This window comes from Trachymyrmex cornetzi, unplaced genomic scaffold, assembly GCF_001594075.2.
Source record: "Trachymyrmex cornetzi isolate Tcor2-1 unplaced genomic scaffold, Tcor1.1 scaffold748, whole genome shotgun sequence".
Lineage (NCBI taxonomy): Eukaryota > Metazoa > Arthropoda > Insecta > Hymenoptera > Formicidae > Trachymyrmex > Trachymyrmex cornetzi.
In genome coordinates this window covers 941,908-954,640 of record NW_017300079.1, presented here as the reverse complement: position 1 = coordinate 954,640, position 12,733 = coordinate 941,908, and the positions used below count along the sequence as shown (strand labels likewise).

General features: G+C 38.0%; 1 protein-coding gene across 1 annotated transcript in view; it reads left to right on the top strand.

The window, feature by feature from the left end:
- Positions 1-12,733, top strand: part of pio (zona pellucida domain-containing protein piopio) — a 35,585-nt gene that overhangs the window by 8,419 nt on the left and 14,433 nt on the right. The window contains exons 3-4 of the mRNA XM_018518357.1: positions 2,582-2,648; positions 8,103-8,317. Coding sequence (XP_018373859.1) covers positions 2,582-2,648; positions 8,103-8,317 — 282 coding nt within the window. The remainder of the gene's footprint in view (positions 1-2,581; positions 2,649-8,102; positions 8,318-12,733) is intronic.

The window sequence follows — 12,733 nt, the reverse complement described above, 5'->3', positions numbered from 1 at the left end:
AATCGGTAATACAGATGATTTTAGGATCCCCATAAGTGGAACGTAATTTTCTTCGCCTACGCGTAGCAACAGTTCTTTTGGAAATCCTTTTCTAGCTTTATGTCTACGTTAAATACTTAAATGCTCCGTCGGAACATAATCGCGATTTTGCTCGCGGCGTTAAATCGTGATATCGCGGGGGCGTGCGCCGTGTAGGGATTGCATACAAGAGTGACTAACTAACAAGAATCGCGGAGTGTGTCTGCAATAGCGAAGGAGGGAGTAATGGGTGGCGATCTCAAGCTTTTCAAGGAGATCTCTATCTACGTTAGATTTGTGTTGGATCGCGGCTGTCAATCGTCCTATTTCCCGCCACTTCAATTTTCTATTAAATTACTTGACCTTCAAAGATCATACTCTGTTGATGATGCGACATTGATTTAGCTAACGCGCACGCGTTATTATTATGTTGTATTATTATTAAATTTGTGTACTAATTAAATATATGATAACTGAAGGTTACAATGGCGACATCGAAGCTAATTTTAGTTAATTACTATTAGCAAAATTCTTCTTTATATTTTAATGTAAAACATGACAAATAACGTCACTTTCCTTAGAAAAATTATCTCAGATGACATCAGTGCTAATTTTACTAACAGCTAGGTATATATTGTATTGTTAGCAAAACTCTTACGCCAAGTGAATTATTATTGTTATCAATCATAGGTTTTAGGTAATAAGAAAATCAGCAATTAGTTAATATTGTTATTAATCTCGAAAATTTCGCGAACAAGTTCTTCAGTTTTTCTTTGTTTTATTATTGTTTTATTAGGAAAAATGCGTGTTTTGCAAATAAATGTAAAGGTCAATCCTCAATGGATTCTATCGGATGCGGAACGTTGCGAACCTTATATGGTCCGGTCTTGCTGTTGGAGGATTATAGCTCCGCACACTTCATCGAGATACCTCTGGTTCTTTGTTTTGCGTTTGGATGTCCATTGCATTTCGATTTTCAATTGTATCACGTATCAGGCAATAACTATCTCACGATGATCTACCTTGCCACGGGCGTTCGTAAAATTAATAAGATACAGTATTCTGCAATTATGGTCGGCCAGCCGTCAAATATAGTGCCCTTGCTATCGCTTTCACTTTAGCGCTTTAAATACATATAGTCACAAATACGGTCCATGAGAGAGGAGGGTGGGAGGAAAGGGAGGGTAGGGGAGAGAGAGAGAGAGAGGGAGAGAGAGTAATGCAGGGGACACGTTCCAAGTGTGTATACACTTGAATGGTTGGTGACTTGTTAGACCACTTTCATTGCACGAACAAGCGCCGATGTTAATACTGACGTCAGCGTTTGCCGCAGGTATTTTTATCATGAAAAGAGGATGTTAAAAAGTCCGATTTTTATCCTCCCTGCGAACCCTTAATAAACTACAAAAAGTTATTGTATGGGACCTAGATGAAATAGTAAACATAGTTGTATCCAGAAATTCAAGGAAAGTAGATTTTTTTAGATGTTATATCGTATCTTCTTTTGTAAGTCGAATTTTCGTATACTACGTTAGAATGGTAGCACTTATCATGAATAAGATGTAATATGCAAAAATTTCTCATAATGTATATAAAGGTACATAAAGGTTAAGTTACACCGTTACCTTTGGATTTGACTGAGAATAGTCAAGTAGGCAATTTTCATTGAGTGAAGCAAATAATTAAACTTAAGGTTCGTTTCGAGTTACGCATGAAGTGCGTGATGCATCATTTGTTCTTGTTGTTCATCAAATAATAAAGAAGAATAAAATGATGCAACGTGCACTTCATGCGTAACTCGGAACGCATTCTTGCACCAGCTTTTAAGTCGGCTATTTTTTTCGGAATTTTAAAGTGAAATCTCACTTTATAAAAAATTAAGAATTGAGTCAGTCTTGAAAATAAGAGTGAAAATATTTTCACTCTTGAACAAGAGTGACAGATTTTCACTCTTTAGGAATGAGATTTCATTCTTTTGAAATAAGATTTCACTCTTTTGGAGTGAAAGTCGCACTAAGGAAGAAAGTCTTATTCTTAAAAAGGAGTGGGATTTCATTCCTTTGGAGTGAATCTCACTCTAAAAAAATGAAACCTTACTCCAAAAGAGTGGAAATCTACCATTCTTGTTCAAGAGTGAAAAGTTTTTACTTTTTTTTTATCAAAACTGGCTCAATTTTCACTCTAAAGATTCAGAGAGAATAATAACTTTAGAAATCCTATGAAAATTCATCTCATAGATATTATTTTAAAAAATTCCCAGAAATAGCCTTCTTTATTAGATTTTTAATAGTAAAAGGTCTCTTACAAGACTGGCTTGAATGAACTTTCTGAGGCTTATAAGTATGAGTTCTCTTACTTAAACGTTATATATTTGAAGTTCTTGCGCCACGCGTGTTACAATTGTATTACAATACCATGTGCGTTGCGCTATTCTATAATTACATTCGTGCGATACGCTCACCGCCAACGGCTAACACAAAGTGATAGCGCAGCTAAGTCAACGTTAACAATCCTATCTTGCTAAGCGAGAAAATCTAAAACATCACCTTTCCCTTATTTTCAGATCACAGTAATGAGGCACAGCGATAGCAGCACACACGCAGCCCAGATATTTCAACAACCACTGACGTGTGAGTATACATAAACTACAAGACTTACTTTCTAATTGTCTCAGCGACGGGCGACAACTAATTAAGACTAATCAATTAGTCGTTGATCTTGTGTATGCGGAATCGGAAGAAATTCGCATGATATCTCTTGCGTATCTATTTCATCCTTTCTTTTTTTTTCTGGCTCGCTTGATTTCAAACACATCACGAAATTTCTCTCGTGAAAAAATCGCACGCTTGCAGTTTCCTCCTCGTAAAACCAAATTGCCGGATAATCAGATAAAAGTGGATGCTTTCCACACGATGTGCACTTTCTAATACACGACGGCACAATACGCCTGATGACAATGATTCGAGGTGAGATGCTTGTGGTAACGAAGTATAACGGTTTGGAAGTAAACGATTATAGAAAGTAATCGACCTCTCGCACGTACTTTCTTGATTTAACGCCCGATAAAGAGGCTTATTGTAAATTAAGTTACAGTTACAAATGGGAAAAGAAGAACGAAATTAAATTACAATTACTGAAAAAAAGTAACTCTAACTGTATTTTATTACAAGTAACGTCTTACTTCTCAACTCTGGTAAATATATAGCGTGTGCAGCAAGCATAAAAATGGCTTTCACATGAACTTTGACGAAATATTCGGAGGTATAGCCTGAATAACGGATCGTATACATTGTGTGATGTATACTGATGGACTGTGATGGTTACAGCCTTGTCAGATATAACCTTGCGCGTCTCGATGATTGCGTAACTTTTTTGCGTAACGGAATTCGTCGCGCGAATCGCTTATTGTTATTCATGGCTCTTGCAATTATCTCATTAAAATTTTTTTTTTCTTTTAGAATGCTAGTAAAATCTCTGTTAAAAATGGAAACACACCAGATGGGATAACACGCAACGTTTCTAGACGTGCTAAACTCTTACGATCGTCTGGCATCTGTAATACAAAATGTCCTTGAAGGTCAAAGACCCTGCGTTAGGTACTTATGGCATCTCATCTTCTATATGAGACTGACGTTATGAGTAATAGAGGAAAGTAGCAACACCTAAATAAGTGTGTTTTCCAGCAGGGCCGTTTCAAGCCGAGGTACAATGGGTGCAGGGCACTCTGGAGGCCGCCCGATTTAACATGTCTGTTCGTGTTCGTGTTCGAATCATAGCGAAAAAAATTCAAATTCAGATCAAATCGAATCTTGATTCGTATTCGAATAATTCGCACATCTCTAGTTCTTAGCACCGTAGGGAGGCTACTTACGTACATGTTTATACTTGTTGCGCTCCGTGCATTCTTTTTGTAAAACTGTAGATACTTATACATATATTAACTTATTCGATGTGCATCTCTTCTTTGAACGTTACTTGGAAGAGTTTAACGGAAGTGCAAGCGCGTCTTAAGCACGAGCGTCTATAATACACACGCAATGCAAATAGCATGTTGAGAGGTGTTCATATTTTTGCAAAGAAGGTATCTCGCTTTATATCTACCACGATAAACGATGATAAAATAAACGCGTTATATAACGTTCCAAGTATAAAGAGAGGCTCAGCAGGAACTTCCGGTCGCTATAGCGGGACTACGATACGGACGCGAAACGCGTGCAAGACATTATGACAGTTATAAGAGCTGGCAGACCAACAGAAATGATGTTTCGCTAGTTTTAACGGAATTTACTGGCCGATCGTTAGAGCCGGTCACACTTGCATAATTCGTTCCGCCTAATTCCGAACCGTTATTGAAAATTACCGCTATTCACGATTACTAGATATAGAGCTACTGCCTCATGATATACTTATATGAACGACTTAATTCCGTTCCGTTATGGCACGAGTTTGTTGAAATTTTAATAAATGACGGACCATTAACAGGAAGGTACGGAATAGCAGTAATTAAATTATATTCAAAGTTAGATGCATTCAGAGAAAAACATAGCAACTATAAAAGTGACAATAGTACAAGTTTTATTGTAGAATTAATATACATAATTGGATACACTATTTTATACTTGCAATAACTATAAAACAATCTGCTTTATTACGCTCATTAATTTTACATAAAAAACTCGTGTAGTTGTCACTTTTATAGTTATCATCACAATGTTTTTCTCTGAGCGCATCTAACTTTGAATATAAATTAATTCTCATCTTTAATGTAATAATGACCTTAATTTATAATTATTGCGTACCACTACGTCTTTTCCTTTGAATTTGATAATCAGTTTCTATCAATATAATTTAATATTAATCTCGGTTTAATTTACTCTTTATCTTTTTCTTACTAGAAATAGAAATAGATAAAAAGTAAAGAAAGTAAATTAAACCCGAAGTTAAAGTAAATCTATATTAATAGAAATGGACATAAATCAGTTTTGTATATTTAACAGTCGGACAAAAGATGCAATCCTTGTAACTCAACAATGAATTAGAAAGTCGTACTGATCATTGATTGTTGAATGAATATGTTACGAAATTTGATGCTAATGCTAATATATCTGTGATTTAAGATGAGCTGAAGAAAATTTCGCAAAGATACATCCGGCGATCTCTGCCGAAAATCTTAACGAGCGTTACGACCTAAATGTTTTTCTTCTCTCTGATTCTCTCCATGGCTCCAGCCGAAGCTTTCCGATTTCACCACGAGAGTTTTGCGCAGCGAAATCCATGTTCGAGAGCGAGATGATTCGACGATTATGTAAATTAATCGCCGCTAAATTTGGAATCGTTAATCTTATTTCGTTGGAGGCTATTGTATCGCTAATCGTCGGAGCTTATAGACGGCGTAATAGTATTTTATATCACACCAATCCTGTGCACAAAACCTATTGGATCGGTTATTCGCAAAAAATCGTAAACCAGGTTTACGATGTCGTAATTATGATTTCAATGAAAACGTAATTCTTGCAATTCTTATCGTTTTCTCGAGGAAGAGACTTCTTGAAGAAAATTCTATAATCTCGGCGTCGCGCGTGTGTGCACGCTGTAATAAGAACCGAACGGTCTATTACTCGTGCAATTTTCCACGCGTTTTCCGGAGAATCGCGTGCGCGATTCGCCGCGTGACATTCCCTCCGTGCCGAGTCGCGTCGGCGAAGCGAGCCTAAGGACGACAGGAAGTTTCAACGTCGCGCTGCGTTTAGCTGTGTATTCCCGATATCTTATGCCGCTCGTGTCCATCATGGCGCATTAAAATCTCATGCACGAAAGGCACACCGGATTCTTGCATAACTGTGCGTGTCTGTATGACGATTATGGCTTTCGTGGTTTCGCCCGGAGTTTCACCGTTCTTACGACCGGTTTTGCTAATTCCTCGATATCGACGAACATTTATTGCCCCTTCATTCACGATGTGAATAAACCGTAGAAACTCTCGCTTCTATTAAGCTCTTCCGTGGTAAATTTTGCCCTCATTGTGTGCATAGGATTAATGATATGTTCATTATGCATTGTTTCATATTTACATTACTAATTGTTATCTATAATTAATTCCAACAGAGACCTAGGATGGAGAATAGCGCAATCCCGTGTAGTTAAACATCATTACTTTAATCACGTCTGACGAGATGTTAATCCCGTTGACTATTTTTTTTTATACACAATATTAAATAATTTAGTGCTCTATCAAATTTTAGATTTTACGAAATAGTTACGTTGTATTTTTTTTTATATCCTTAAGATAGCGCTGACGCGACATGTTCTGACGTTGGGCTGTTTGACAATTATATTTCTGCATTTTGCAAAAAACTATTCCTACATAAATTTTCCACTTTTATAAAATACTTTTATGACGCTACTTTTTTTACGTCTTTGAAAGAGTATCGGCGCCAGAAGTTCTGTCACCTGATCTACTGACTCTAGCATTTTTATTTTTAAATACAATCAAATTTGAAAAAACCAGCTTTTATAAAATAATCACTATTTTTTTTATGTCCGGACTATCTCATTGCGTATCCGCTATCAAGGAATCGTGCAGCGGCAATTTTCGCTCGGAAGCATGTAAGATGAATTTCAACGAAAACAGGATGAAAAAAAGAACACGTCCGGAAACGCGAAGGAAGTTGCGTAGCGAGTAAGACACTCGTGTGCCGTTTGCAAATTGCACTCACTTGGGGGAACGTCTTCTTCGGCACGCCTTTGTTACGCCCTTCTGGAACCTCACTGATTATGAGTCAGAGACGGAAAAAGAAAAGAATACCGTATCCGTGTGTGTGTGCGAAAGTACAGGTGATGTACGGACGGCGGAGAGGTAAACCTATAGTACTTATACCACTGCGAGAGAAAAAAGAACCGAATAAAAAAGTGACGTTGAATGTAAGCGAGTATAGGACTCATTAATACGTTTTATGACGCGTTCGTCATAAAACGTGACCCATGCTGGACTTTCCATTCAGGCAGTTTAGATCCTCAAATATAATATATTGCTTTAAATAAATTTAAGTAATGAATTAAAAAACTCGTCTTATCTTATTATATTCTTTCGCGGAAGCAATTATTGACACGTCGCGGTACTTATTATGGATAATGGATAAGATACGTCACGGCAAGAGTAGGAAGAGAGCGATGGTACACTCAACGTGATTACCAGCAAAGTTTAGCGAGTTAAGTTCATAACTCTCTCATCATTGTCTTTCTGCGGGTTGATAACGATAATCCGCCAATGATTATTATCGTTCGGGAGAGAGACATGCAAGCCTCCTAATTTACTCACGCCGTGTTTCCCCCGTTCGTAGAAATGATTCTAATGAATTTTTCGGAGCAATAATTTACTCTGCAGCGGCCTTATTAAACGCGATGAATGTGCATTGTTTTAAGTGCTCGCTGGTAATGGCAGATTTGGTCGATTATGTATTAACAAAACGTTAGTTTGTCGAGCGTAAATGGAATATACTATAAGAAATATAAATCAGACACGTGTTTCGATATATATCCTGCGATTTCCAATGTAGCAACGATATACGAGCCATCGTTCTCGCTAATGATATCTTATTTCATTACGTGTTTAATTTTCATCGCTCAAAAATACACGGTCCGACTCTGCAATTTGACCCATAGCAGCAGCTACGTCATACATTTAATTGAAGTTCTCGTCGCTGATCATAATGCGATCGCGCAAAGTTGATGAACGCGGGGTTGTACCCCCAGCAGCCGCTGTATGATTTCACGCTACAGGAGCAATGCTTACACGATTCGGTGCGTGTATCGCACTTTTATTGCTTAATTAGTCACAGGCCAACGACCAGAAACGAATTTTCAATTCTCAAAAAAATGGCACAATAATTGCATTGTACAATCATGATTGCTTCTTGAGAGCACAAGTACAACCTTTAAATAATCAACATATGCTGTTCAGAAACGTAAATATTATCGTGAGAAATGGACGAAAAAGCTCCGCTCTACCCCGTACACACACACACACCCACACACACATATATATAATATATATATAAACATATTTATTGATTTCATTTTTTCAGCGACCGCTGCGATAGCGAGCACTGTGCAGATCGAGTGCGCGAGCGAATCGATAATCGTTCATATCTCGACGGAGCATAACACGGATTTCCACGGTCTGGTCTATCCGCGCGGCTTATCGAAAAACAGTTCATGTCTACAGGAGTACAGGAGTCAGCCCGTTCCGATCACTTACAATCTGCCGCTCAGGTCCTGCAACACTATGCCCACCGAACTGGTAAGTTGCCTATGAATTAATCGTTACCTCTACAATTGAAATAGACATTTTGCGTATGTACGCATTTTTTTTGCGCATACGTACATTTCTTCACAATCCAATTCCTTCATGTTTATCAGTAATTTTTCTACTAATTGCTAATATTTTTCCCTTGTGTTTACGGGCTGATTAACAGCGGCGTAAATTATCGTGCGCAAGCCAATTAGATTATTACCATTATTTTAACAAGCGATGGAATTATCGGGAAGGAAGCGGCGGCGGGAGGGTAGGAGGAGAGACAACCACCATTATTATGTTGCATCACCCATCTGCACCTTCGATCGCTCGTTTTAATTCGGTTTATCGCCTCTCTACCCGTTTAAGTGCCTCGCGGCAATTCCCCGGTATAGCGTTAGTAACGGTAATTACCTACGATTTCTGCTTTAGGCCGGATACAGATCAAAATTATTCGAAAGGCACGAAGAGAAGCTCGATTAGAGATGGAAGTGGAGGCGATATCTGTAATCTTCGACTCGTGACGTAAGCCACTCTCCTTCCATTTTCCTTGCTTATTCCGATACACCTGACTCAGAACTAGCTGCTTATCGTGCCCATTTTAGGAATAACATTTAAAAGAACGCGAAAATATCGATTGCAAAAAGTCACTCATTTTCAACATCTGTTCCCCTTAATATCCTACAAATTTTCCTTGAAATCTTTTTCCACATTTAAAGTCGTTTCCGAGAACCAAGAGTGGGATCATTTTAGAGACCCTGTATACGCTAAATCGTCTGTTACGTGCTAACCGCGAATTGCGCGAAGCTCGTTCGCGGCTAGCTGGAGCGCGTCATTGGCATCCTGTTCCAGCGCAGCCTCAACCGGTACGGGTGTCCTTGACTATAGCCTTGCGAATGCATCGCGTTGCAGCTGCAGACGCGCGCGCGCGCGCGCGCGGTAGCCAGCGATTAATCTGACGTAGCGAGTTAAAAGGATGCCAGAGTGATGGCCGAACTTGATCGTTATCGGTATACATTTTTTAATTACAAATAAAAATGTCGATAATAATGATATCTTTAATTTTTTATTTCTTACATTATTATTCTGTCTCACTCAAACCCATACAATCCCTTATCTAACATAATGCAGCGCCATCTCCTGCAAGATTCGACACTTACACACTGCTGTGCTTATTATTCTATTCTCCACTAAGCATATAATTTGCTCTTGATATAAATCTTTTTTTAAAGCTTTCAATCTTAATTCTATAAACTCAATACTGAATTTCAGATTAAGATTTCTACAGCTGCTAAGCACTTAAATCGTTGCTTCCCCTATTTAACCTTCAAACCGGAATGTTCCAAGTCTGTGTTTGCAACGAGCAACCAAAAAAAGAAATTTTTGTGAACATTTCACTAGTAATAAATTTTACCGCAAACCTCGTTCCAATTTATGTATCGATGATTGCACGAAAAAAACCGGCATGGCCCCTCTCAGATTTGTCTCTGGTGAAACGAAATTGACACAAAAGTCGCGAACCTCGACTCGAATCTACCGATCGTTGACCGATGGACATTTTTTTTAATCATCCGCGTCTGGCAAAAAATGGCTAAGAATTTAAAAAAAGAATGCCGCTCCCTTAAACTTGCCATCCCTAAACAAACCTAGGTCAGCCTTTAGTGTTAATGCGGCCCTGAAAGCGTCTCCACGACGTTCAGCTTTCGCCGATAGCGTCAATCTGCTACGCAAAAGGCTAGGAGGCAGCTGTTCTCACTCTCTCTGTTAGCTCTCGTTCTCAGGTATCTTCACCCGTAAAATTGCGATCTCGTTCTTGACACGGAAAGCCGCACTGCGTGGTTTCCAAGTTTCGCGGAACGCGTTGCTCAACATCAAGATAACAATTTTTATTTCCATTTTCTCGCTCTTCAGCATTTGTTAGGAATTGAGATTTCCCAGCCAGATGCACCAGCCACTTGCTCAACAATGCCGTCAATTCACATTTCACAGATCGAAGTCGTTATACAAATTAATACGATGTCGCGGACGTGGCCATTAGAAATAAAAAAGAAGAAAATAAATGTAAAGTCGTACATAAATAAAGTTGTATAAATGTAACTTTCAATAGTAAAGTTACATCTTCTATGTTTTGTTCTTCTTGATAATAATTATAATTTAATTATTACGATTCTTTTGCTTTAACAGTTATAGAGATATCAATGCACTCTATCAAAGCATCGCAGGTGGATGCGTTGCAGACGTAACGGACACGTAAAATATTCTGATACAATTCCCCAACAAACACCAAGTTACATGTAACGTACATGTTAATTGTAATTTCTCATTCAACAATATAACTGTAATATAACACACGTGTTATAATACAGTTATATTTATATCGAGTGGGAAATTACAACTAACACATACGTTACATGTAATTTGACGTTTGCTGGGTCATAACGTCGCGTACGAGATGCAGGGTAACGGTTGTTCCGACGCCACTTTATGCATGATATATGCGTCCAACAGTCTCGCGTTTTTTGTTCCTATCGCGGAATAAAATCGGAACAAACTGTTAGATCAAAGTCTAAGGCAACCGCGCGCACAGTGTGTTATATGTAGGTATATAACGATTTCGCACCCTCCGTTTTTTCTCTTTTGCGCTTTAACAAAAAAGTCACACGCGGCATTTTAATGCATACCAGGCAGCGTCTGTCATGGTACGTTACGGTCACTAATAGTAACACCGTTACACTGCCCGTTACGTTTTCACGATGGCACGTGGGTTCTTCGTATCCACCGCCAGGAGGAAACGACCGATTCACTTCACGATGCGTAAGCGATAAATGAAGATCGTGAGGAGTGACGAACAAGATCCGTATCGGTCGTCGCATTGTGCCCTCTCATCCTTTGCTGATCCGATCATCGTTCGAATTTCGCGACACCACGCTCGCATGGCGCCAAACGTAACCATTCGATCTCAACAAATTTAATCCAATATGATATCTAAGCTGCGTTCCGTTTCACGCATGATGCGCATGATGCATCATTTATCCTTGTTTAACATTCGGTGAATAACAAGGATAAATAATGCAATATGTGCATCATGCGTGAAACGGAACGTAGCCCTAATTAATTTCACTTGCGACGATACCATTCAAAAGTTAGGTTTCATCGCATGCTCGATGGGGATACTTTTACTCCCGTCAGCGAGAGATAACTTTTGATTGAGCCTGTATGTTCATAGGCCGCACCACACGTGAGAAACAAATAAATATAGATAACGTAGCTTATTACTATATTTATATTCTCCCTTTAATTCATACGACGGATTGACCAAAAAAAAAAAATGTTTACGAAAATTGCAAAATTTTTTCACAGCTCTATTTTTCAAACTACACGTAACAAGTTATGAGGTTTTTTCACACTCTCTGCTTCATGTTTCTCCATTGCTTGCTAGTTTTTAATAACATATCATTGCTAGTTTAGGTTCTACAAAAATAAACGCGACATTTTCATGAACTTTGTAGGCATACGCAACACATATAAAAAGTGCAGTTTTTAATTGCTTATAACTCAATATTCAAACAGTCGATCTCATTGTAATTGCACAAACGTGTCAATGTTGTTCAGTATACAATGTAGAGTTTCAATTTCAAGAGATTTTGACTGTTTTCAATTCACGAGTGTATTGTTTTAATGTAGAGTTTACGCGGTAAAAAACTAAGAAAGATCAAGGTTACGCGAAAAATATAAGTCAATCGGGAATCTTTTTGTGAATGTCGGACGAATTGAGAATCACTGTTGCATACGTGACGACTGGCAAGGTTCTACGAACCTTGTAAGGATCGGAGGAGAAGCTGCTCGCTTTCTGCACACAGTAGGTAAAGGTAAGATGCTCTGCGGCCAGTACGACAACTGCTGTACAACCCATTGTTCTATAGTTTAAGACGAATTTACATAAATGCAAACTTGTAAAGCCGATGAATATTCGACGTCGCTTCAAAACGGTCAGATCGATAATTTTAATTAAATTTTACTTTTAAACGGGCAAGTCAAATTCGCAATAATGACACGAAGTAGCAAGTAAACGCAATGTACTTGTATTTTTAATGTGCACTTTAGGACACATGTATCTCACACATTTTCACAACAAATGTATTAGTATTCATATTAAAGGGAAAGCCTACAAAGGTCAACACAAGAGATAAATTTAAATTTTTAATAAACAAATAAATAAATTTTACTTATTTACAAAACATCTAATTTCTGCATCGCAACGAAACATAATCATCTTGAATATTCAAAGTTTTTATACAAGAAGTTCAATATTTCTCTCATTGTTTTTTAATTACACTTCTATTAGAACACAGATAAAAAAATCTATAATTTTTATTGAAGTAATTTTTAGCCCAAGTCCTAAAGCATCCCTAAAAAAATATT